Source organism: Salmo trutta, chromosome 21 (genome assembly GCF_901001165.1).
Source record: "Salmo trutta chromosome 21, fSalTru1.1, whole genome shotgun sequence".
Taxonomy (NCBI): Eukaryota; Metazoa; Chordata; class Actinopteri; order Salmoniformes; family Salmonidae; genus Salmo; species Salmo trutta.
The window spans coordinates 27,415,061-27,438,808 of NC_042977.1; the positions used below are offsets into that span (position 1 = coordinate 27,415,061).

Here is a 23,748-nt window from a genome sequence, read left to right on the forward strand (position 1 = left end):
TGGGCTTTATTGTAAAAATTCATGAAACAAGCATTTGCTTTTTGGTCTTAATTTAAAGTTAGGGTTAGGCATTAGTGTGTTTATGGTTAAGCTTAGGGTTAGGTTTAAAATCAGATTTTATGACTTTGTGGCTGTGCCAGCTAGTGACAACTCTGCAGAACTGCCTCCAGAACAAGATTGATGACAAAAAACTGTAACCTGCATTCAATATGTGTGTGTATGTTTCGAAATACTCTAGTTTGGTGATGATAATTTAGCATTCAATCTCTCGGACCAAGGATGGGTAACTGGGACACAATGTAAGAGACATAATTGTCAGACTGATTGAAGAGATTTTATTCCACACAATTCCTGACCAAGGATAGGTACCTGGGACACAATGTAAGAGACATAATTGTCAGACTGATTGAAGAGATTTTATTCCACACTTCTACACACAGCAGAAACATGGCTTTCAGAAGGGTCCAAAGCCTCACTCTTCATCAAATCCTTTCTGGAATGTCAGGGAATGTTGTAAAGAAAGGAGACAAAGAGAGACAGCCAGTGAGTGGAAATCTGGCATCAAAAGATAAAAACCATCTATCAAAATATAGTGGAAATGTTGTTTGGCATTTGCCAGGGTCAGAAACCATAGATCATATATTTTACAGAAATTCTAACCTTGGAACCAACATCACGGCTCTTGGCACGTAGCTTGTTGACCTGAGACTCAGCGATGTCGGCCCTTTCCTTGGCCTCGTCTAGGTCATGCTGCATCTTGCGGAACTTGGTCAGGTTAGTATTGGCCTGCTCCTCCTGTGGTACAGAAATAAAACAAACATTATGTATCCTGAGCTAATACAGGTGGACACTACCTCAAGAATGAATGCATAAAGTCCACACTTACAGCTTCCTCTGCGGCTCTCTTGTAGGATTTTACTTTTAGCTGCAGCTTATCGGCAAGGTCTTGAAGACGGGCCATATTCTTACAGTGCTCCTCAGTCTGTAAATTTTAGACAAAATAAAGGTTAACCCCATTCGTTATCAGGTCAAAAGACTGGACAGCCAATGACGGAGTTACTAAAGATACCTGGTAGGTCAGCTCCTTGATACGCCTCTCATATTTACGAATTCCTTTGATTGCATCAGCACCCTTCTTCTGCTCAGCCTCAACCTCATTCTCCAGCTCCCTCACCTGTCACAACAAAGAAATAACATTCATGTTACAGGATGCAATATTATTATTTAGTGTCTTCTTATGTACAGTATGTACAATATGTAATGTAAAGTTACACTTACCCTGGCCTCCAGCTTCTGCACCTGCTTCTTGCCCCCCTTCATGGCAATTTGTTCAGCCTCATCCAGGCGGTGCTGCAGGTCCTTGATGGTCTGCTCCATGTTCTTCTTCATACGCTCTAGGTGAGAACTGGTGTCCTGCTCTTTCTTCAGCTCCTCTGCCATCATGGCAGCATCAGTAATGGCCTTCTTTGCCTTTTCTTCAGCATTTCTGCACTCCTGCACTGCCTCTTCTGCCTCAGTCTGAAACTGGGCGGTGTCAGCCTCAAGTTTCTTCTTCTGATTCAGCAGGCCAGTGTTCTACTCATAGATTTTAAGAAATTAACTTTGTAACAATGTTCAGCTACTGCAGGAAATGCATAATTAGTGATTATACTTTACCTGTGAGTGCAGCAGCTGCACCCTCTCATTGACATTCAGCAGTTCTTGCTCAGCCAACTTGCGGCCTCTCTCAGTCTGTTCAAGACAGGTTCTTAGCTCCTCCAGCTCTGCCTGCATCAGATTGTTACGTCTCTCTACATTGGCAATGTTCTCCTTCAGATCATCATTGGAACGGAGAGAATCATCCAACTGGATTTGGGCATCCTAGAGAGAAATATGTAATGTTGGAGATACCTCATTTTGAGCAGTATCTACTAGGCACACCATCCCACTGGGCACACCACGTCATTTCAATGTGGATAACTGGGTAATATTTGGTTGAGATGTTGATCAGTGAGAGACCTGTGACGACCTATGCATGCTATCTTTAACATGCACGCCTTATAGGATTACATAGGAAGACATGTATAGCTACAGTAACCTCAATGTGGCCATGGATGTGCTACTTATTTTAAGGTTGAATTTTACATTATTATTTAAGATAGCCTTAACTTCAGGCTATTTACTTTATTACAAAAGTAATGTTGAATTGTGTTTTGTTGTCAAAGCAACCAAATATCAACATTTGAAGGAGATGTATCTTCTGCTATGTGACATTAATTAATTTGTAGACAAACTGGAATTAAAACTAGAATAATTGGCACAGATGGAACTATCCAAGCAGAATATATATCTCCTTCAAATCATGACATTTGGTTGCATTGACAACCAAACACAATTCAATATCACTAAATATCATTACATTTGAAATAGAGCTTGAAACCCTAGGCCTATTGTATTGTCTATTTTTAGTTGAATTCTGGGTTGAATTGAAACAATAGCTGTTGATGACTTTGCAAATGCTATATAGGCCTAAATAGCATCATTGATGATGAGTGATCAAGTATGGTCATATTTAATTTCCTCTGTTAAACTAACCTTTGGAATGACTTCTATAGCAACAGTGAATATATTTTGTTTTTATGTGGAGATCTCTCAACACTCATTCTCAAGATAGCACATTAGTAATAGTCAGTGACAAATATTATAGCTGTGCTTGGTTAAAACCCTGGATGAGAGACCAAAGAGTAGCTGCAGATAAATCAATTCTCCAGTAGGGGGTGCTGCCCAGCCTTTAAAGAAAATAATGTTTCATAGTGAATATAACGTTGAAGATCTGACGTTGTTTGAAAGGTAGAAATTCAACATATTTTATGTTTGTTTATGTTGAAATTTGGTTACCATGATGACATAATCCTGTGGTTGAAATTTCACCCTCAAAACAACTGTTTATGTTGATTACTTTTTCAAATCTAATGTATTTTCCACATAGATTCCACATCACAATATGTTGACAAATTATGTTGAAACAATGTTGATTCAACCAGTTTGTGCCCAGTCAAATGGCAATCTGTTTTAATTTACCTTCAGATGAGCATGAACGCTCTTCATCTGTTTGTGGGCCTCAGCTGCCTGCCTGCTGGCTTGACTAAGCTGGATCTCCATCTCATTGAGGTCTCCCTCCATCTTCTTCTTCAGCCTGAGGGCCTCATTCCTGCTTCTGCACTCTGCCTCAAGAGAACTCTGCAGGGTATCAATGTTCCTCTGCAGGTTTCTCTTGGACTGCTCCATCTCCTCATCCTTCTCAGCTAACTTGCGATCAATGTCAGCCTTGACCTGATTTAACTCAAGCTGAATTCTGAGGATCTTTCCCTCCTCGTGCTCCAGGGAGGCCTAGAATACACATCAAAAGATTTAAACTGAAAATGACAGTTGTTGATGTAAAATGGCCAATCCAGACAGAACCAGGGAAGATTTGAAATTGCACTCTTACCTCAGCTTCCTCCAGAGCAGCCTGGATCTCTACCTTCTCTTGCTCCAACTGTTTACGGACCTTCTCCAACTCATAAATTGTCTTTCCTCCCGCACCCAGCTGCTCACTCAGATCAGTTATCTCCTCTGAGAAAAAGGTGTTGCAATGAAGAAATATGAAAACTATATTGGGCACTTGCAGAACCTTGTTTCATAAAAGAGCTGTTTGCTCTTCAGTGCATGGATGCGAACATTGGCAGAGCTGAAAACATTTCAAACAAAGAGCTCTTTACTCACCTTGAAGGTTCTTGTTCTCCCTCTTCATTGACTCCAGCTGATCCAAAGATTCTTCATAGGAATTCTTTAGCTTGAAGAGTTCAGTGCTCAGATACCTGGCCTCCTTTTGGGAGGTCTCCAGCTCACTCTGAGACTCCTCATACTTCTGCTTCCATTCAGCCAGGACCTACATTATATAATACAGCAGCCATTTGACTTCAATCATGACTTTTTACAAGTGTTGTAGTAAGCCTATTATTTTGTTTCTGCTGTGTAGAATTCAGGAATTCAGATACACGTGTAAATTGAAGAACTGCATTGCATACTTTGTCAAAGTTTCTTTGCTTCTTGTCTAGGGTGGCAGCAGCAGCATTAGACCTCTCCACATCCACCATGAGATCTTCAATCTCATTCTGCAGTCTGTGTTTGGTCTTCTCCAGGGAGGAACACTTAGCGTTCACTGCCTCCACAGCTTCTTCAGCGTCCTGCAGGCGCTGAGCCAGCTTCTTCCTGAGTTGTAGATGAAGTAGACAAAGTAGAAAATGTGGCATATCATTTCATTGCTTCTCCAAACTTCAGGCTCACACAAATACTCTATGGATTGAGTAAATTTACTTAGGAGATGGCATTTATTATTTTGGACTCGGTCCATTGAGTATTTGTTCATTGAGAAATGTTGCTTCTATTTAGCAGGTATTAAGATTCTAACAAATAGCACTCATTCCTTACTTCGCTTCCTCCAGTTCTTCAGTTTTCTGGATGGCATCAGTCTCATACTTAGTTCTCCACTGAGCCACCTCAGAGTTAGCCTTGGACATGCCACGCTGCAGCTCAGCCTTGGCCTCCTGCTCCTCCTCATACTGCTCTCTAAGCAGGTCACAGTCATGGCGAGCAGACTGCAATGCATGGGATAGTGCATTCTTTGCCTGAAGGGAGCAAGGACAGATGGGATTAATTTTATGACGAGGGCATCATCATTTATCAATAAGAAAATGAATGGTCTAAATTACCTTGACTTCCTCCTCCAGCTGTCTCTTTAGATCTTCAAGCTGTTGACTGTAGGAATTCTTTCCTCTGGTCAGCTGCGAGACCAGAGATTCCTTATCTTCCAACTGTCTTCCAATCTCATCTAGAAAGTAAGAGGTTGAAGAATAGACTTTAGCTTGTTACCTCATTCAGAGTATTTATTGCAATATCCAGAGACAGAAGTTATTCTACCTACCATTCTCGGCTTGAAGTCGGGCTTTCTGAGTTGTAATGTCATTGAGGGATCTTTGGGTTTCCTCATACTTGGTCCTGTATTCATTGGCTTGGTCCTCTAGAGTTCTACTCAACTTCTCCAAGTTAATCTTCAAGATGAAAGACAAGAAAAAATAAATTCAAGAGGTTAACAGTGACCAAATGGAAAAAAACATTGTACTTTCTCTTAGATGGACTTTTTACCTTTGACTTTGCAACATGATCCATGTTGGAGAGGACATCATCCAGCTCTAGCCTAAGTTCATTCTTTTCCTTCTCCAGTTTCTGCTTCACTCTCTGCAGGTTGTCTACCTGCTCCCCCAGGTCAGCCACACTGTCAGCTTGTTTCTTTCTAAGTGTGGCAGCTGTAGCCTCGTGCTGCAGAGTGGACTCTTCAAGGTCTCTGCGAAGTTTCTGGAACTCCATCTCCCTCTTCTTGTTCATCTCAATCTGGACCACAGTGGCTCCGCCAGCCTCCTCCAGCCTCTCACTGATCTCCTCCAGCTCTCTGGCCAAGTCTGCTCTCTGCTTCTCCACCTTGGCTCGTGCAGCTCTTTCTGCCTCAAGCTCCTCTTCCAGTTCCTCTACACGAGCCTAGCACAAAATAGCATCATCGTGGTAAAATATACAAATGGTTGAAGAGTTAAAATCGATTAAGGATGTTGTACTTTTTCATTACCTGAAGCTCCTTCAACCTCTTTTGAAGTTGAATTATTATGCCCTGTTCATCCTCAATCCTACAGATCAGATTACTGACTTCAAAGTCCTTCCTGTGGAATCAGTGGAATCATTCATTGGTTGCTCGTTTATGCATTTGTTTGCAGTAGAATGTAATATTTTGTGATGATTTTTATCTTACTTCTTGAGGCGTTCCTCTAGCTGTTGTTTATCATTCTCCAGGTCCATTACGCTCTCCTGGGACAGCTTTAAATCACCCTCCAGCTTCCTCTTGGCTCTTTCAAGATCCATTCGCACCTTTTTCTCTTGCTCAAGGGACCCTTCAAGCTTCAGAGGATAAGAAGCAAATTAAAATTGCTAGCTGATTGTTAGCATTTTTTCAATTTAAAGACCATATAATCTCTACATAGGATCTCACATCATCAACTTGTTGCTCTAGCTTAGCCTTGGCCTTGGTTAGATTGTTGACTTTGTCCTCCTCACTCTGTAGGTCATCCAGTGTTTGCTGGTGAGCTTCTTGAAGAGCTTTCTTTTCCTTTGTCAGCTTGGCAATGATTTCATCCAGAGCTGCCATTTCCTCGATCAGGTTCTTCACCTGTGAACAGACAACATACACTACCGGTCAAAAGTTTTAGAACACCTACTCAAGGGTTTTTCTTTATTTTTACTACTTTCTTTATTTTTACTACTTTTTTTTTTCCATTGTAGAATAATAGTGAAGACATCAAAACTATGAAATAATACATATGGAATCATGTAGTAACCAAAAAAGTGTTCAACAAATCAAAATATATGTTATATTTGAGATTCTTCAAAGTAGCCACACTTTGCATTGATGACAGCTTTGCACACTCTTGGCATTCTCTCAACCAGCTTCATGAGCTAGTCACCTGGAATGTATTTCAATTAACAAGTGTGCCTTCTTAAAAGTACATTTGTGGAATTTCTTTCTCCAGAAATGTGTTCCAGCCAATCAGTTGTGTTGTGACAAGGTAGGGGTTATACAGAAGATAGCCCTATTTGGTAAAAGACCAAGTCCATATTATGGCAAGAACAGCTGAAATAAGCAAAGAGAAACAACAGTCCATCATTACTTTAAGACATGAAGGTCAGTCAATACAGAACATTTCAAGAACTTTGAAAGTTTCAAGTCGCAAAAACCATCACGCTCTATGATGAAACTGGCTCTCATGAGGACCACCACTGGAAAAGAAGACCCAGAGTTACCTCTGCTGCAGAGGATAAGTTCATTAGACTTACCAGCCTCAGAAATTGCAGCCCAAATAAATGCTTCACAGAGTTCAAGTAACAGACACATCTCAACATCAACTGTTCAGAGGAGACTGTGTGAATCAGGCCTTCATGGTCAAATTGCTGCAAAGGAACCACTACTAAAGCACACCAATAATAAGAAGAGACTTGCTTGGGCCAAGAAACACGAGCAATGGACATTAGACCAGTGGAAATGTGTCCTTTGGTCTTGAGTCCAAATTTGAGATTTGGACCACAGAGTGAAGGAAAAGCAGCCAACAAGTGCTCAGCATATGTGGGAACTCCTTCAACTGTTGGGAAAGCATTCCAGGTGAAGCTGGTTGAGAGAATACCAAGAGTGTACAAAGCTGTTATCAAGGCAAAGGGTGTTTGACTATTTGAAGAATCTCAAAGATAAAATATATTTTGATTTGTTAAAAAAAAATGGTTACTACATGACTCCATATGTGTTATTTCATCGTTTTTATGTCTTCACTATTATTCTACAATGTAGAAAGTAGTAAAAATAAAGAAAAACCCTTGAATGAGTAGGTGTGTCCAAACTTTTGACTGGTACTGTATAAGTTTTGACCATGACAGTTTACAATCTAAGGTAACACACCAAGTAATTTAGTCTCCTCAACTTTTGACTGGTAGTGAAGGCTGAGCACACTGCTTTTAACCTTCTAAAAAATGTTTTGTGTTCTTCATACATATTCAACGATTAAGAATTACCTTGTTCTCAGTGGCATGCTTTTCCTTCTCCACTTTAGCCAGAGTGAGCTCCAGATCATCAATGTCCTTCTTTAACTCAGAGCACTCTTCCTCCAGCTTCCTCTTCTTAGCAGTCAGTTCTGCATTTATTTCCTCTTCATCCTCCAGTCTTTCCATTAGCTCTTTGCCTTTGGCCTCAAGCTGGATCTTGTTTTTGATCAGCTCCTCACATCGCTCCTCTGCATCACAGAGATTATCTTGCTCCTGCCAAACACCTCGTAAATATATAGATACAAACAACAGACAAACAACATACAATTGACAGTGCAGTGTAATTGAAGTTGTGTGCCATGTCAGTATCCTTGCCGCCCTGTACTGAAAGCTAGCTTTTTTGTAAAGATGTATGTACGGTAGATGTTGTAGTAGAGTGCTGGAGACCAAAGCTTGATACAACAGTCAGCCACAACATTATCATTTTTGGAAATGTGATTATAAATGTAACTCACCGCCTGGACATGCAGCTGGAGATCATTCTTTTCTTGCAGAAGGGAGACCATCTTTTCCTCTAATTCCTTTCTGCGAGTCTCAGACTTGGAAAATGCTTCTTTAAGCTTGATGAATTCCACCTTCAAGTTGGCCAACTCCTTCTCGGCATCAGCAGATTTCAGCAGAGGCTTGATCTTGAAGTACAGCTTCATCCAGGGCCAATTCTTGACCACCATGAATGCACGGATATTCCATTGGATGACAAGCAATGCCTCCCTTGAAGAAAACAATTGGTAACTTTAACACGTTCATGCATGGGACTATATTCCCACACCAGTGCTTGTGAATAAACTGAAAAACTACTTCAGATGGATACATTTTATAGCGTGTCAATATAAATACCTGTGGTCAAGGATCTTCTTATACTCCATTCGTGACAGAACACCACGGGCTCTGGCTTGAATACCAGTGATAATTTTGGACAGGCGCTCATCTCTCATCTCCTCTAATAGACCCAGAAGGCCAGCCTTGAAGAACACCTAACAAAAAGGATATTTTGGTGAAATGTAATTTAAAAGTCAAGAGCAATGCGCTTTAGTACAACACCCCTTGGATTTCATCCAAGCCTTGCTTTGAATCTTACCTTGGTATGTCCAAACTTGTACTGCTGGTGATCGATGTCGAGCGAACCCAACAGTTTCTCAGCTCCTTTCTTGCTGTCAATGAATGTTCCCTCAGGGATAGCAGCAGGATTCAATATGCGATATCTGTAAGAAGGAAACTGGTAAATAATATTTAAATGTGTTACGTGATTAAAAGGGGATAGTACTGTATTATATTTTACAATACCTTTGCCTGAAGTCTCCATACAGGATTCTATTGGGGAAGCCCTTTCTGCAGATCCTGATTCCTTCCAGCACACCGTTACAGCGCAGCTGGTGCATGACCAGAGGATTCTCCATGGCCCCAGGAGTCTTGGTCTCATTGGGGATGATGCAGCGCACAAAGTGAGGGTGAGTAGACCTCAAGTTAGTCATCAGCTTGTTCAGGTTTTCCTGTGGTAGAGAGTGAATTCCCACAGTTACCAAAGTTTTACCAGAAGAAAATGTTAAGGGGGAAGATCAGCTTTAATATTGCAGATAGATTGTGACTTCCATCAATGTAATTTTCTGCATAATTTCCAATCCCTCATAGATTTTTTTTTTGTAAATATAAATACAGTACCAGTCAAAAGTTTGGACACACCTACTCATTCAAGAGTTTTTTAAATGTTTACTACTTTCTACATTGTAGAATAACAGTGAATACATCAGAACTATGAAATAACATATCATGTAGTAACCAAAGAAGTGTTAAACAAATCTAAATATATGTTATATTTGAGATTCTTCAAAGTAGCCACTCTTTGCCATGATGACAGCTTTGCAAACTCTTGGCATTTTCTCAACCAGCTTCATGAGGTAGTCACCTGGAATGTATTTCAATTGACAAGTGTGCCTTGTTAAAAGTTAATTTGTGGAATTTCTTTCCTTCTTTGCAAAAACCATAAAGCGCTATGATGAAACTGGACAGCCACAGGAAAAGAAGACCCAGAGTTACCTCTACTGCAGAGGATAAGTTCATTAGAGTTACCAGCCTCAGAAATTGCAGCCCAAATAAATGCTTCACAGAGTTCAAGTAACAGACACATCTCAACATCAACTGTTCAGAGGAGACTGTGTGAATCAGGCCTTCATGGTCGAATTGCTGCAAAGAAACCACTACTAAAGGACATCAATAATAAGAAGAGACTTGCTCGGGCCAAGAAACACGAGCAATGGACATTAGACCGGTGGAAATCTGTCCTTTGGTCTGATGAGTCCAAATGTGAGATTTTTGGTTCCAACCGCCGTGTCTTCGTGAGACGCAGAGTAGGTGAACGGGTGATCTCTGCATGTGTAGTTCCCATCGTGAAGCATAGAGGAGGAGGTGTGATGGTGTGGGGATGCTTTGCTAGTGACATTGTCTGTGATTTATTTAGAATTCAAGCTACACTTAACCAGCATGGCTACCACAGCATTCTGCAGCGATATGCCATCCCATCTGGTTTGTGCTTAGTAGAACTATCATTTGTTTTTCAACATGACAATGACCCAACACACCTCCAGGCTGTGTAAGGGCTATTTGACCAATAAGGAGCGTGATGGAGTGCTACATCAGATGACCTAGCCTCCACAATCACCTGACCTCAACCCAATTGAGATGGTTTGGGATGAGTTGGACCGCAAAGTGAAGGAAAAGCAGCCAACAAGTGCTCAGCATATGTGGGAACTCGTTCAAGACTGTTGGAAAAGCATTCCAGGTGAAGCTGGTTGAGAGAATGCCAAGAGTGTGCAAAGCTGTCATCAAGGCAAAGGGTGGCTACTTTGAAGAATCTAAAATATATTTTGATTTGTTTAACACTTTTTTGGTTACCACATGATTCCATATGTGTTATTTCATAGTTTTGCTGTCTTCACTATTATTACCTTCTTGCCCTTTGTGCTGTTGTCTGTGCCCAATAATGTTTGTACCATGTTTTGTGCTGCTACCATGTTGTGCAGCTGCCATGTTGTGTTGCTATCATGTTGTTGTTATGTTGTGTTGCTACCATGCTGTGTTTGCATGTGTTGCTGCCATGCAATCCCTTTTGCCTTCTGGTAGGCCGTCATCATAAATAAGAATTTGTTCTTAATGAAACTCTACCGGATCGGTGTCCCACCCACGGGATGGTTGAGCTAACATAGGCTAATGCGATTAGCAGGATGTTGCTTATATTTGTTAATCTAACTACACTGTCCAATTTACAGTAGCTATTACAGTGAAGGAATACCATGCTATTGTTTGAGGAGAGTACATAATTTTGAACATGAAAAGTTATTAATAAACAAATTTGGCACATTTGGGCAGTCTTGATATAACATTTTGAACAGAAATGCAATGGTTCATTGGATCAGTCTAAAACTTTGTACATACATTGCTGCCATTTAGTGGACAAAATGTAATTTGCAGCTGGGCTGGAATAATACATTATGGCCTTTCTCTTGCATTTCAAAGATGATGGTACAAAAAAAATACAAAAGAACGGTTGTTTTTTTCTATGTATTATCTTTTACCCGATCTATTGTGTTATATTCTCCAACATTCTTTTCATATTTCCACAAACTGCAAAGTGTTTCCTTTCAAATGGTACCAAGAATATGCATATCCTTTCTTAAGGGCCTGAGCTACAGGCAGTTAGCTTTAGGTATGTCATTTTAGGCGATCCTTTTAACTGACTTGCCTAGTTAAACAAATATATATTTTACATTAATATTTTCCCCTAACCCTACCACCCCTCCCCTAATTAAGGTAAACTAGTGGACAACAACACTAAGGCTATCTCTTCCAGTTTATTCATAGTACAGTATATACATTTTACGGACACAGTATATTTTACAATAGTTATTTTGTTTGTTTTTAAGTCCCATTCTTCAGCTACCCTCAACCCCTCCCATCAATCTCTGAAGACCATCCAGTTTTATATTACTGTGTGCCATATATTTTTCAACTGTGCTGTGATTGTTTCACAAAAGTTATGAACCTTTCTATTCTCATAGTTTCTACAGATTGTAAATTATAGATAAACATTTCTTATAAGAGTTGTATTATGTTATTGGTCGATTGATTATGACTTTTCAAATCACCCATCAGTGCTATTTGCAGAGTTAGCTCGAGGTAAATGTTGCAATTCTTCAGCCATTCCTGGACCTGCATTCAAAAACAAGCTATATATGAACGGTACCAAAACAAATGATCTAATGATTCTGTCTCTGCCGAGCTGGGATGGTTGTATCCCCCATATATATAACATTCTATTGGTTGCAGGAATTTTGTATAATAATTGAAATTGAAAAACTCTATATTTTTCATCCGGCTTCGTTTTGTGTATTAGTTAATAAACCATGTGCCATGGAATCGGTAGATCAAAAATCTCTTCCTAACTATTTTGCAATCTATATGGCACAACTGTCAATACTTTTTTATTTAACAGACTTTTCTTTAAACAATTTTAGTCTTTAATGCAGGGCCGACAGACAAGTTCCTTACTTTCTCCCCCTTCCACTTGCCTCTTCCATTTTTGTGGTAATGCTGCAATTAGACTGTTTTAATTTTGGGTAGAACAGACATTAAGATATATTTTTGTTAGCTTCATGTGTGACATAACTCCACCAGTCCTATTTATGATATAATTTACAAAGATTGCACCTTTAAAAAAATATTTTTTTATCAATTAGGATATTTGAGTTTAACCATCATTTTTGTTGTAATATTTGTTCTGTCTTTTCTGGTGAATTAAACTGAAATTGCAACAAACTTTCTATAGCTTGTTTTAAAAATAGCAATATTTTGGAGATTATTTCATTTTCGAATAATATTTTGCTGTATAAAACAATGCAACTACATACCCTGTGAAGTGCTGACACCGTTTGGAAAGATGATCCCTTTTTCTTTTTCTCCTTCTTCCCAATGTCGGCTGAAGTTAGAAAATAAAGAAATTAAGCCTACAGAAATCCTTCAGTCATTCAGGCACCCATGAAGAGTTTGTGCTTTACTCTTTATGAAGATCAGTCTTATTGAAGTGTGAATATCTGACCAAGTGTACAATACCTGAGTCTGCACTAGCATAATTGGCAAACAGGATAGTCAGTAACTTCATTGCAGACTTCTGGTACAGTCCTACAACAGTTTCATTTAAGGGATCCTTGTTCTTCATCAGCCAGTTGCTGATGTTGTAGTCCACAGTACCAGCATAGTGAGCCAGGGCAAAATGGGCCTCTGGTTTCCCTTTGATAAGCCTGGGCTTCTGGAAGTTGTTGGATTTTCCAAGATGGTTGTCGTAAAGCTTGGTTTTAAAGGTAGCATCGCTGGCCTTGGGGAACATGCACTCCTCTTCAAGGATGGACATGATACCCATTGGCTGAGCGGAAGAAGGTAGAGGTAAGATAGTTCACTTGACTCAACTGAGAGGTTGTTGTCTGATACAATCATATTTAGTAGTATGTATCATATTATAGCTATATTTCATTTGGTCCATAGAAGCAGTTAACGGCTCACTTGCCTTCACAGTATTTCAGTTACCTTCTCAATGAGGTCAATGCAAGCCTGCAAGTCCATGCCAAAGTCAATGAACTCCCATTCAATTCCCTCTTTCTTGTACTCCTCTTGCTCCAGAACAAACATGTGGTGGTTGAAAAACTGTTGCAGCTTTTCATTGGTGAAGTTGATGCAGAGCTGCTCAAAGGTGTTGTACTGCAATTATAGATGGTTAGATAGTTAGGTTTTCACATAAAGGTTCCTATCGGGAATATTACTTGATAGTGTTCTTTGAGAGCCTAAATTGATATTTGATAATAATTGTCTATTTATAAACTCACATCAAAGATCTCAAAACCAGCAATGTCTAGTACACCAATGAAGTACTGGCGAGCCTGCTTGGTCTCCAATGACTGGTTGATTCGCACAACCATCCACATGAACATCTTTTCATACACAGCTTTGGAAAGGGCACCAACGGTATAGTTCACCTGTTGGACAGTTTGCCCCTTTGTGACCCACTCGTTCCCTACTTTAACCCTTGGGTGACAGAGACCCTTTATGAGGTCAGCAGAGTTCAGGCCCATGAGATATGAGACTTTGTCAGCACCTGAGAAAGAAAACCAGTGAGTTTACCCATGGATTCACAGAACTATTTCATCTCAATGCTTTTGGCTTTTAGCCAGGTCTCACCTTCAGTGCCATCAGCCTCTGCCTGCTCCTCACGCTGTTTCTGCTTGAACCTCATGTTGCCATAGTGCATGATGGCACCAGTCAGTTTATACACTGAGTTTTTCTCCTCCTGAGTAAAGCCCAGCACATCAAAAGCATTCTGTGGAGGAGAAGAAGAGCAAAGCGATGTAGTAGTAAGAATTGGTCATTTAAACCCCCCCCCCCCCACTGACATTTCAGGATGTAATGACCGCTCTGCTATAGTGGATATTATTATTTCAAACCAAGAACAGGGTAGGCTACAATGTTTACTTTACATACAGTACCAGTCAAAAGTTTGGACACACCTACTCATCCAGGGGTTTTTCTTTACTTTGAGAACCAGTTTCACCATAGCGCTTGATGGTTTTTGCGACTGCACTTTAAGAAACTTTCAAAGTTCTTGACATTTTCCGGATTGACTGACCTTCATGTTTTAAAGTAATGATGGACTGTTGTTTCTCTTTGCTTATTACATCTGTTCTTAGCATAATATGGACTTGGTCTTTTACCAAATAGGGCTATCTTCTGTATACCCCCCTACCTTGTCACAACACAACTGATTGGCTGAAACGCATTAGGAAAGAAATTCCACAAATTAACATTTAAGAAGGCACACCTGTTAATTGAAATGCATTTCACGTGACTACCTCAAGAAGCTGGTTGAGAGAATGCCAAGAGTGTACAAAGCTGTCATCAAGGCAAAGGGTGGCTACTTTGAAGAATCTCAAATACAAAATATATTTCAATTTGTGTAGCACTTTCTTGGTTACTACATGATTCCATATGTGTTATTTCATAGTTTTGATGTCTTCACTATTATTCTACAATGTAGAAAGCAGTAACAAACTAAAGAAAAACCCTTGAATGAGTAGGTGTGTCCAAACTTTTGCCTGGTGCTGTATGCAACATAACAAGCTCGCTTGAAATTCAACAAGACAGCACTTTGTTTTCCCAAATTAAAGAATACCAAAATTAAGGGGCCAGAGGGACAGTGAATAAGCAACTCACATCTGTTGCCATCAGTTCATCAGCGTCATCAATAGACAACACAGTTGTCTCCCCCTGGGAGATGAAGGCGTAGTCAAAGGGATTAGCTGTCACCAGCAACATCTCTGTATACCCATGAGGCCGGGAAGAGAGACATAGAAAGACAAATATAGACATGCTGTTACTTATTATTACACTACACAAATGAATGCAGTCAATACACCATTGTTATCTAATTGTGGTACTGACCCAGTAATTCAGGTTTCTTGTTTGACAAGATCTGATAGAAGATGTGGTAGTCCCTCTCAGCCTTCAGCTGAAAAGTGACACGAGACTTCTCCAGAAGGTCTGGAAAGAAGGTGATTTAGAACAGTAGACCAATACATTTCTTACAGCCACTGTTGACAATTTCTCTCAGATTTTTCAAAGTCTGTTATCTTTGGACTTACATGTCTCAATATCAGCAGAAGCAAGCTTTCCTCGAGTGTCAAAATGAATCCTGATAAATTTACCCTAAATAGAATAGTTTTGTTAGTTTCTTTTTGGGTGATTAATGCTGTATAAGAATATCCATCAGAAACTCACAAATCTTGAGGAGTTGTCATTTCTGATGGTCTTGGCGTTACCAAATCAAATCAAATCAAATCAAATCAAATCAAATCAAATCAAATTTATTTATATAGCCCTTCGTACATCAGCTGAAATCTCAAAGTGCTGTACAGAAACCCAGCCTAAAACCCCAAACAGCAAGCAATGCATGTGAAAGAAGCACGGTGGCTGGGAAAAACTCCCTAGGAAAAACTCCTGAGAAAGGCCAAAAACCTAGGAAGAAACCTAGAGAGGAACCAGGCTATGAGGGGTGGCCAGTCCTCTTCTGGCTGTGCCGGGTGGATATTATAACAGAACATGGTCAAGATGTTAAAATGTTCGTAAATGACCAGCATGGTCAAATAATAATAATCATAGTAATTGTCGAGGGTGCAACAAGCACGTCCGGTGAACAGGTCAGGGTTCCGTAGCCGCAGGCAGAACAGTTGAAACTGGAGCAGCAGCATGGCCAGGTGGACTGGGGACAGCAAGGAGTCATCATGCCAGGTAGTCCTAGGGCTCAGGTCCTCCGAGAGAAAGAAAGAAAGAAAGAAAGAGAGAATTAGAGAGAGCATATTTACATTCACACAGGACACCGGATAAGACAAGAGAATACTCCAGATGTAACAGACTGACCCTAGCCCCCCGACACATAAACTACTGCAGCATAAATACTGGAGGCTGAGACAGGAGGGATCAGAAGACACTGTGGCCCCATCCGATGATACCCCCGGACAGGGCCAAACAGGCAGGATATAACCCCACCCACTTTGCCAAAGCACAGCCCCCACACCACTAGAGGGATATCTACAACCACCAACTTACTGTCCGAAGACAAGGCCGAGTATAGCCCACAAAGATGTCCGCCACGGCACAACCCAAGGGGGGGGCGCCAACCCAGACAGGAAGACCACGTCAGTGGCTCAACCTACTCAAGTGACGCACCCCTCCCATGGACGGCATGGAAGAACACCAGTAAGTCAGTGACTCAGCCCCTGTAAAAGGGTTAGAGGCAGAGAATCCCAGTGGGAAGAGGGGAACCGACAAGGCAGAGACAGCAAGGGCGGTTCGTTGCTCCAGCCTTTCCGTTCACCTTCACACTCCTGGGCCAGACTATACTTAATCATAGGACCTACTGAAGAGATAAGTCTTCAGTAAAGACTTAAAGGTTGAGACTGAGTCTGCGTCTCTCACATGGGTAGGCAGACCATTCCATAAAAATGGAGCTCTATAGGAGAAAGCCCTACCTCCAGCCGTTTGCTTAGAAATTCTAGGGACAATTAGGAGGCCTGCGTCTTGTGACCGTAGCGTACGTGTAGGTATGTACGGCAGGACCAAATCGGAAAGATAGGTAGGAGCAAGCCCATGTAATGCTTTGTAGGTTAGCAGTAAAACCTTGAAATCAGCCCTTGCCTTAACAGGAAGCCAGTGTAGGGAAGCTAGCACTGGAGTACTATGATCAAATTTTTTGGTTCTAGTCAGGATTCTAGCAGCCGTATTTAGCACTAACTGAAGTTTGTTTAGTGCTTTATCCGGGTAGCCGGAAAGTAGAGCATTGCAGTAGTCGAGCCTAGAAGTAACAAAAGCATGGATTAATTTTTCTGCGTCATTTTTGGACAGAAAGTTTCTGATTTTTGCAATGTTACGTAGATGGAAAAAAGCTGTCCTTGAAGCAGTCTTGATATGTTCTTCAAAAGAGAGATCAGGGTCCAGAGTAACGCCGAGGTCCTTCACAGTTTTATTTGAGACGACTGTACAACCATCCAGATTAATTGTCAGATTCAACAGAAGATCTCTTTGTTTCTTGGGACCTAGGACAAGCATCTCTGTTTTGTCCGAGTTTAAAAGTAGAAAATTTGCAGCCATCCACTTCCTTATGTCTGAAACACAGGCTTCTAGCGAGAGCAATTTTGGGGCTTCACCATGTTTCATTGAAATGTACAGCTGTGTGTCGTCCGCATAGCAGTGAAATTTAACATTATGTTTTCGAATGACATCCCCAAGAGGTAAAATATATAGTGAAAACAATAGTGGTCCTAGAACGGAACCTTGAGGAACACCGAAATTTACAATTGATTTGTCAGAGGACGAACCATTCACAGAGACAAACTGATATCTTTCCGACAGATAAGATCTAAACCAGGCCAGAACTTGTCCATGTAGACCAATTTGGGTTTCCAATCTCTCCAAAAGAATGTGGTGATCGATGGTATCAAAAGCGGCACTAAGATCTAGGAGCATGAGGACAGATGCAGAGCCTCGGTCTGACGTCATTAAAAGGTCATTTACCACCTTCACAAGTGCAGTCTCAGTGCTATGATGGGGTCTAAAACCAGACTGAAGCGTTTCGTATACATTGTTTGTCTTCAGGAAGGCAGTGAGTTGCTGCGCAACAACTTTTTCTAAAATTTTTGAGAGGAATGGAAGATTCGATATAGGCCGATAGTTTTTTATAATTTCTGGGTCAAGATTCGGCTTTTTCAAGAGAGGCTTTATTACTGCCACTTTTAGTGAGCTTGGTACACATCCGGTGGATAGAGAGCCGTTTATTATGTTCAACATAGGAGGGCCAAGCACAGGAAGCAGCTCTTTCAGTAGTTTAGTTGGAATAGGGTCCAGTATGCAGCTTGAGGGTTTGGAGGCCATGATTATTTTCATCATTGTGTCAAGAGATATAGTACTAAAACACTTTAGTATCTCCCTTGAGCCAAGGTCCTGGCAGAGTTGTGCAGACTCTGGACAATGAAGCCCTGGAGGAATACCCAGATTTAAAGAGGAGTCCGTAATTTGCTTTCTAATGATCATGATCTTTTCCTCAAAAAAGTTCATAAATTTATTACTGCTGAAGTGAAAGCCATCCTCCATTTGCGAATGCTGCTTTTTAGTTAGCTTTGCGACAGTGTCAAAAAGAAATTTCGGATTGTTCTTATTTTCCTCAATTAAGTTGGAAAAATAGGATGATCGTGCAGCAGTGAGGGCTCTTCGATACTGCACGGTACTGTCTTTCCAAGCTAGTCGGAAGACTTCCAGTTTAGTGTGGCGCCATTTCCGTTCCAATTTTCTGGAAGCTTGCTTCAGAGCTCGTGTATTTTCTGTATACCAGGGAGCTAGTTTCTTATGACAGATGTTTTTAATTTTTAGGGGTGCAACTGCATCTAGGGTATTGCGCAAGGTTGAATTGAGTTCCTCGGTTAGGTGGTTAACTGATTCTTGTCCTCTGACGTCCTTGGGTAGGCAGAGGGAGTCTGGAAGGGCATCAAGGAATCTTTGGGTTGTCTGAGAATTTATAGCACGACTTTTAATCTTCCTTGGTTGGGGTCTGAGCAGATTATTTGTTGCAATTGTAAACGCAATAAAATGGTGGTCCGATAATCCAGGATTATGAGGAAAAACATTAAGATCCACAACATTTATTCCATGGGACAAAACTAGGTCCAGAGTATGACTGTGGCAGTGAGTAGGTCCAGAGACATGTTGGACAAAACCCACTGAGTCGATGATGGCTCCGAAAGCCTTTTGGAGTGGGTCTGTGGACTTTTCCATGTGAATGTTAAAGTCACCAAAAATTAGAATATTATCTGCTATGACTACAAGATCCGATAGGAATTCAGGGAACTCAGTAAGGAACACTGCATATGGCCCAGGAGGCCTGTAAACAGTAGCTATAAAAAGTGATTGAGTAGGCTGCATAGATTTCATGACTAGAAGCTCAAAAGACGAAAACGTCATTGTTTTTTTTTTTGTAAATTGAAATTTGCTATCGTAAATGTTAGCAACACCTCCGCCTTTGCCGGATGCACGGGGGGTTTGGTCACTAGTGTAACCAGGGGGTGAGGCCTCATTTAACACAGTAAATTCATCAGGCTTAAGCCATGTTTCAGTCAGGCCAATCACATCAAGATTATGATCAGTGATTAGTTCATTGACTATAACTGCCTTGGAAGTGAGGGATCTAACATTAAGTAACCCAATTTTGAGATGTGAAGTATCACAATCTCTTTCAATAATGGCAGGAATGGAGGAGGTCTTTATACTAGTAAGATTACTGAAGCGAACACCGCCATTTTTAATTTTGCCCAACCAAGATCGAGGCACAGACACGGTCTCAATGGGGAAAGCTGAGCTGACTACGCTAACTGTGCTCGTGGCAGACTCCACTAAGCTGGCAGGCTGGCTAACAGCCTGTTGCCTGGCCTGCACCCTATTTCATTGTGGAGCTAGAGGAGTTAGAGCCCTGTCTATGTTCGAAGATAAGATGAGAGCACCCCTCCAGCTAGGATGGAGTCCGTCACTCCTCAGCAGGCCAGGCTTGGTCCTGTTTGTGGGTGAATCCCAGAAAGAGGGCCAGTTATCTACAAATTCTATCTTTTGGGAGGGGCAGAAAACAGTTTTCATCCAGCGATTGAGTTGTGAGACTCTGCTGTAGAGCTCATCACTCCCCCTAACTGGGAGGGGGCCAGAGACAATTACTCGATGCCGACACATCTTTCTAGCTGATTTACACGCTGAAGCTATATTGCGCTTGGTGACCTCTGACTGTTTCATCCTAACATCGTTGGTGCCGACGTGGATAACAATATCTCTATACTCTCTACACTCGCCAGTTTTAGCTTTAGCCAGCACCGTCTTTAGATTAGCCTTAACGTCGGTAGCCCTGCCCCCTGGTAAACAGTGTATGATCGCTGGATGATTAGTTTTAAGTCTAATACTGCGGGTAATGGAGTCGCCAATGACTAGGGTTTTCAATTTGTCAGAGCTAATGGTGGGAGCCGTCGGCGTCTCAGACCCCACAACGGGAGGAGCAGAGACCAGAGAAGTCTCGGCCTCCGACTCCGACTCGCTTAATGGGGAGAACCGGTTGAAAGTTTCTGTCGGCTGAATAAGCGACACCGGTTGAGCATTCCTACAGCGTTTCCCTCCAGAAGCCATGAGAAAGATGTCCGGCTGCGGGGACCGTGCGAGGGGGTTTATACTAACGTTACTATCTGTACTTGCTGGTGGCACAGACGCTGTTTCATCCTTTCCTACACTGAAATTACCCTTGCCTAACGATTGCGTCTGAAGCTGGGCTTGCAGCACAGCTATCCTTGCCGTAAGGCGATCGTTCTCCTGTATATTATGAGTACAACGACTGCAATTAGAAGGCATCATGTTAATGTTACTTAGCTTCGGCTGTTTGAAGTCCTGACGAACCATGTCCAGATAAAACCTCCGGGGTAGGAAAGTTGAATGAAAAAAAAAGTTGAGTGAGGGAAAAAGTAAAAATATACGGTAATGAAAAAGTAAAAACCGTCAGGTAGCAAAGTAAAAACGGCAACAAAAACGCACAACAGCGTAAACAAGTCTGCAAGTTGTGACCGGAAACAGGAAACCAACGCGTTCAATGCTTCCTTCAATGCTCCCCTCTAACCCAGCCTCCAGGGCTGGGTTAGCCTGGATGATTTGATCCTCCAGAGTTCCCTTAGAATGGTATAGAAACACATGTTAGATGCTTCGATTTACAAATAGCTACAGAACTGCTCAATCCTGAAAATATGCGTGTCAAAGCTGTCGCAGATTGAATACCTTGTTTTGGGCGGCTGCATCTTTCTTGCCGCCACTAGCTGCAATACTTGCAAAGTACTGGATGACTCTCTTGGTGTTCACAGTCTTTCCAGCACCAGATTCTCCACTGGAAACACACAGTAATCTTTAAAAATAGCATTTATCACACTATCTTATGTAACATGACAGATAACTTTTTAAAGCATGTGAGTAGAATGGGTAGTGTATTACTTACGTGATCAGAATAGACTGGTTCTCACGGTCTATACAGGTTATAAAAATGCAATTTTATACAATTATCAGAATTAATTATCATTATGATTCCCTTACATATTTTCTAAAGTAGCTATTTTAGTTTACCTGTCAGCATGTTCTGATAGGCATTGTCAGAGATAGAGAAAATGTGGGGAGGAGCTTCTTGCCTCTTCTTGCCTCTATAGGCTATGACCACAGATGGATCATACACTGGCAGCCACTTGTAGGGGTTGACAGTGACGCAGAACAGCCCTGAGTAGGTCTGTAAAAGATATATTCAGTTGAAATTGCATAACATTTTAAGTGGAAGAATTAAGGCCTAACATTGGAAAGTATGTTGAAAGTATGAAACTATGGTTTTGGTGGGGATAATTTACATAGAAAAAAGTTGTCAAAAGATTCAAATTTCGAACTTAATGATGAAGCGACTCTCATGTGCTCACATAGATCATCCATGCTGCGTAACGCTCTTTTAGGTTGTACAGAACAGCAGGCTCGTGGAGGAAGGTCAGCATGGCCATGTCCTCAATCTTGTCAAATTTGGGAGGATTCTGTTGCATAATCTGAGAGTCTTGGAAGGTGAGAGTCTGTGAGAAATTAGAGAGATTGTGTAAAGACAGTTAAGCCTTGTTCACATTGGCAGTTTGAAGTGACTCATATTCGATTCAAATCTGTTATTTTTCTTGCAGTCTGAACAGCCCAAAATAATATGGAATAAAATGTTCCAAGCCGCACTTCAAACCACCTTCATAGGTGGTTTGAAATCAGATACAAATCTGATTCCTGTCCTGGAAAGCTAAACAGCTACCTAGCTAGTTGACTACTGAGGCTAGCCAAAAAGGACTACTTTTGAAAGTAGTCATCTTATCCTTTGAGACTTTAAAAGTGTTCTTACACTATGATTTTGAACATTCAAAGCAACTGGGAAATGTCCATGGCAGGCATTGTTGTCACCTTAGCTTGCTACATAACTTCTGAGTTAAATATTCTTAGAAATAAAGGTGCTATCTAGAACCAATAAGGGTTCTTTGGCTGTCCCCATATGAGAACCTTTTGAAGAACACTTTTTGGTTCCAGGTATAACTCTTTTGCGTTCCATGTAGAACCCTTTCCACAGAGTTCTACCTGGAATCCAAAATAGTTTTACCTGGAACCAAAAAGGGTTCTACCTGGAACCAAAAAGGGTTCTCCTATGGGGACAGCTGAAGAACCCCTTTGGAAGGGTCATCCTACACTAATCAACCTACACCACTGCGCACACACCCGTCATTACTATGACAACTAGCGTAGCCATGTCAGTAAATGACTGCTGTCTGAACACACAGATCTGATTTGGTCATTTGTAACTTGCTGTTTGGACATTCAGTATTCCAAAACTGATTTGAAAAACAAAACGGATTTGAGCATTAAGACCTGCAACGTGAACAAGGATTTATTAACCACTTAATTCTGCATGATTTTACAACCTTGTTCTGGGGGGGAAAAGGGAAGCAGAATTCAACTTGGTCACTTGAAGTAAAGCACTGACCTTCCCATTCTGCGTCTGCACAGTGACCAAGTCTCCTTCGCGGCTGGTGACGGATGCCTTGACAAACTCCTCCAAGGGGTCTGGTACAAAGCATTCCTTCTTCATGTCGAAGGGACGAGTCTGGGCCTCCAGACGCTCCCGGTCAGATTTCCTCAGGTACTGGGCTGCCGCCCCAAACACCGCCATCTCTGCATCACCCATGGTTGCACTGTGAGAAAGAGAAAATGGCAAATTAGTTCAAGGTTACTTTATGTTACACTTTGCATTTCCACCATACATGTCTCATTACACCACTAATCATTTGTCAAAAAAACAGTAATAAATCCTACAATTAGATTTAGATAAATGTAATAATTATCACTCAATAATAGTTTACGGAGTGTTCATTTACCTTCAACACTGCTAAGAGGTGAAGATGAATAGAGGCTTCAGAACTGTATCCCTGCAATAGCAGAGCTCATATTTAACCCCTGTTGGCCCTGCCTTAAAAGGCCAAGAACACTGTAACCCCATGACCCCCCTCCCCACAACACACACACACACACACACAATCCTCACTATCACCCACTGACACACAAATTACTGTTGAGGGACATGCCACTCTTGCCTAGAGATGAGCATTGTTGTCTGGCTCCACTCCCTTGACCGGGCTAACACAGCTCCATTGTGATTTTATGGGATAATGTCCAGGAATTTCAAATGTCTATCCTGTGAGTCATACTTATACCAGCACTCATTACTAAAGCCCCAACACTTCATCTACCACTGTCAAGTTTAGTCTGTTTCCTCTTCTTTGTTATGTCTGTTCAACTGGATGTAAGGTTTGTTATAATGCATCTCATTTTGTCCACTCCATTTTCCTAGATCTCCATCTGTCTCATCCACAGCACCACTCCCAATTCCCAAGTGGAACGGCAGAGATTGCCATGTTCACAGGTGAATGTGCA

At 41.3% G+C, this 23,748-nt stretch overlaps 1 protein-coding gene across 1 annotated transcript; it reads right to left on the bottom strand.

Annotated features, from left to right (window-relative positions):
- Positions 1-312: 312 nt before the first annotated feature.
- Positions 313-23,257, bottom strand: LOC115157091 (myosin-7-like). Its single transcript, XM_029705016.1, has 38 exons — positions 23,193-23,257; positions 22,802-23,009; positions 21,717-21,860; positions 21,379-21,535; positions 21,254-21,281; positions 21,040-21,145; positions 20,888-20,934; positions 15,472-15,517; positions 15,336-15,399; positions 15,136-15,234; positions 14,908-15,011; positions 13,879-14,017; positions 13,527-13,795; positions 13,231-13,401; positions 12,760-13,069; positions 12,558-12,625; positions 8,941-9,146; positions 8,735-8,858; positions 8,494-8,630; positions 8,112-8,367; positions 7,627-7,869; positions 6,059-6,235; positions 5,822-5,967; positions 5,642-5,732; positions 5,167-5,556; positions 4,946-5,072; positions 4,734-4,852; positions 4,453-4,649; positions 4,050-4,233; positions 3,745-3,910; positions 3,470-3,594; positions 3,061-3,369; positions 1,657-1,860; positions 1,279-1,575; positions 1,070-1,174; positions 887-982; positions 661-795; positions 313-493 (listed from the first exon to the last, which is right to left on the bottom strand). The coding sequence occupies exons 2-38, from the start codon at positions 23,000-23,002 to the stop codon at positions 473-475; spliced, it is 5,808 nt and encodes a 1,935-aa protein (XP_029560876.1). The 5' UTR covers positions 23,003-23,009; positions 23,193-23,257; the 3' UTR covers positions 313-472.
- Between the last annotated feature and the right edge of the window lie 491 nt (positions 23,258-23,748).

Coding starts and splice junctions, on each gene's coding strand:
- LOC115157091 (XM_029705016.1), bottom strand. CDS start 23,002: ATGGGTGATGCAGAGATGGCGGTGTTTGGGGCGGCAGCCCAGTACCTG. Junction 8,859..8,940: donor TATGGAGACTTCAGGCAAAG/GTATTGTAAAAT, acceptor TCCTTCTTACAG/ATATCGCATATTGAATCCTG. Junction 7,870..8,111: donor TCCAGCTGCATGTCCAGGCG/GTGAGTTACATT, acceptor GGTGTTTGGCAG/GAGCAAGATAATCTCTGTGA.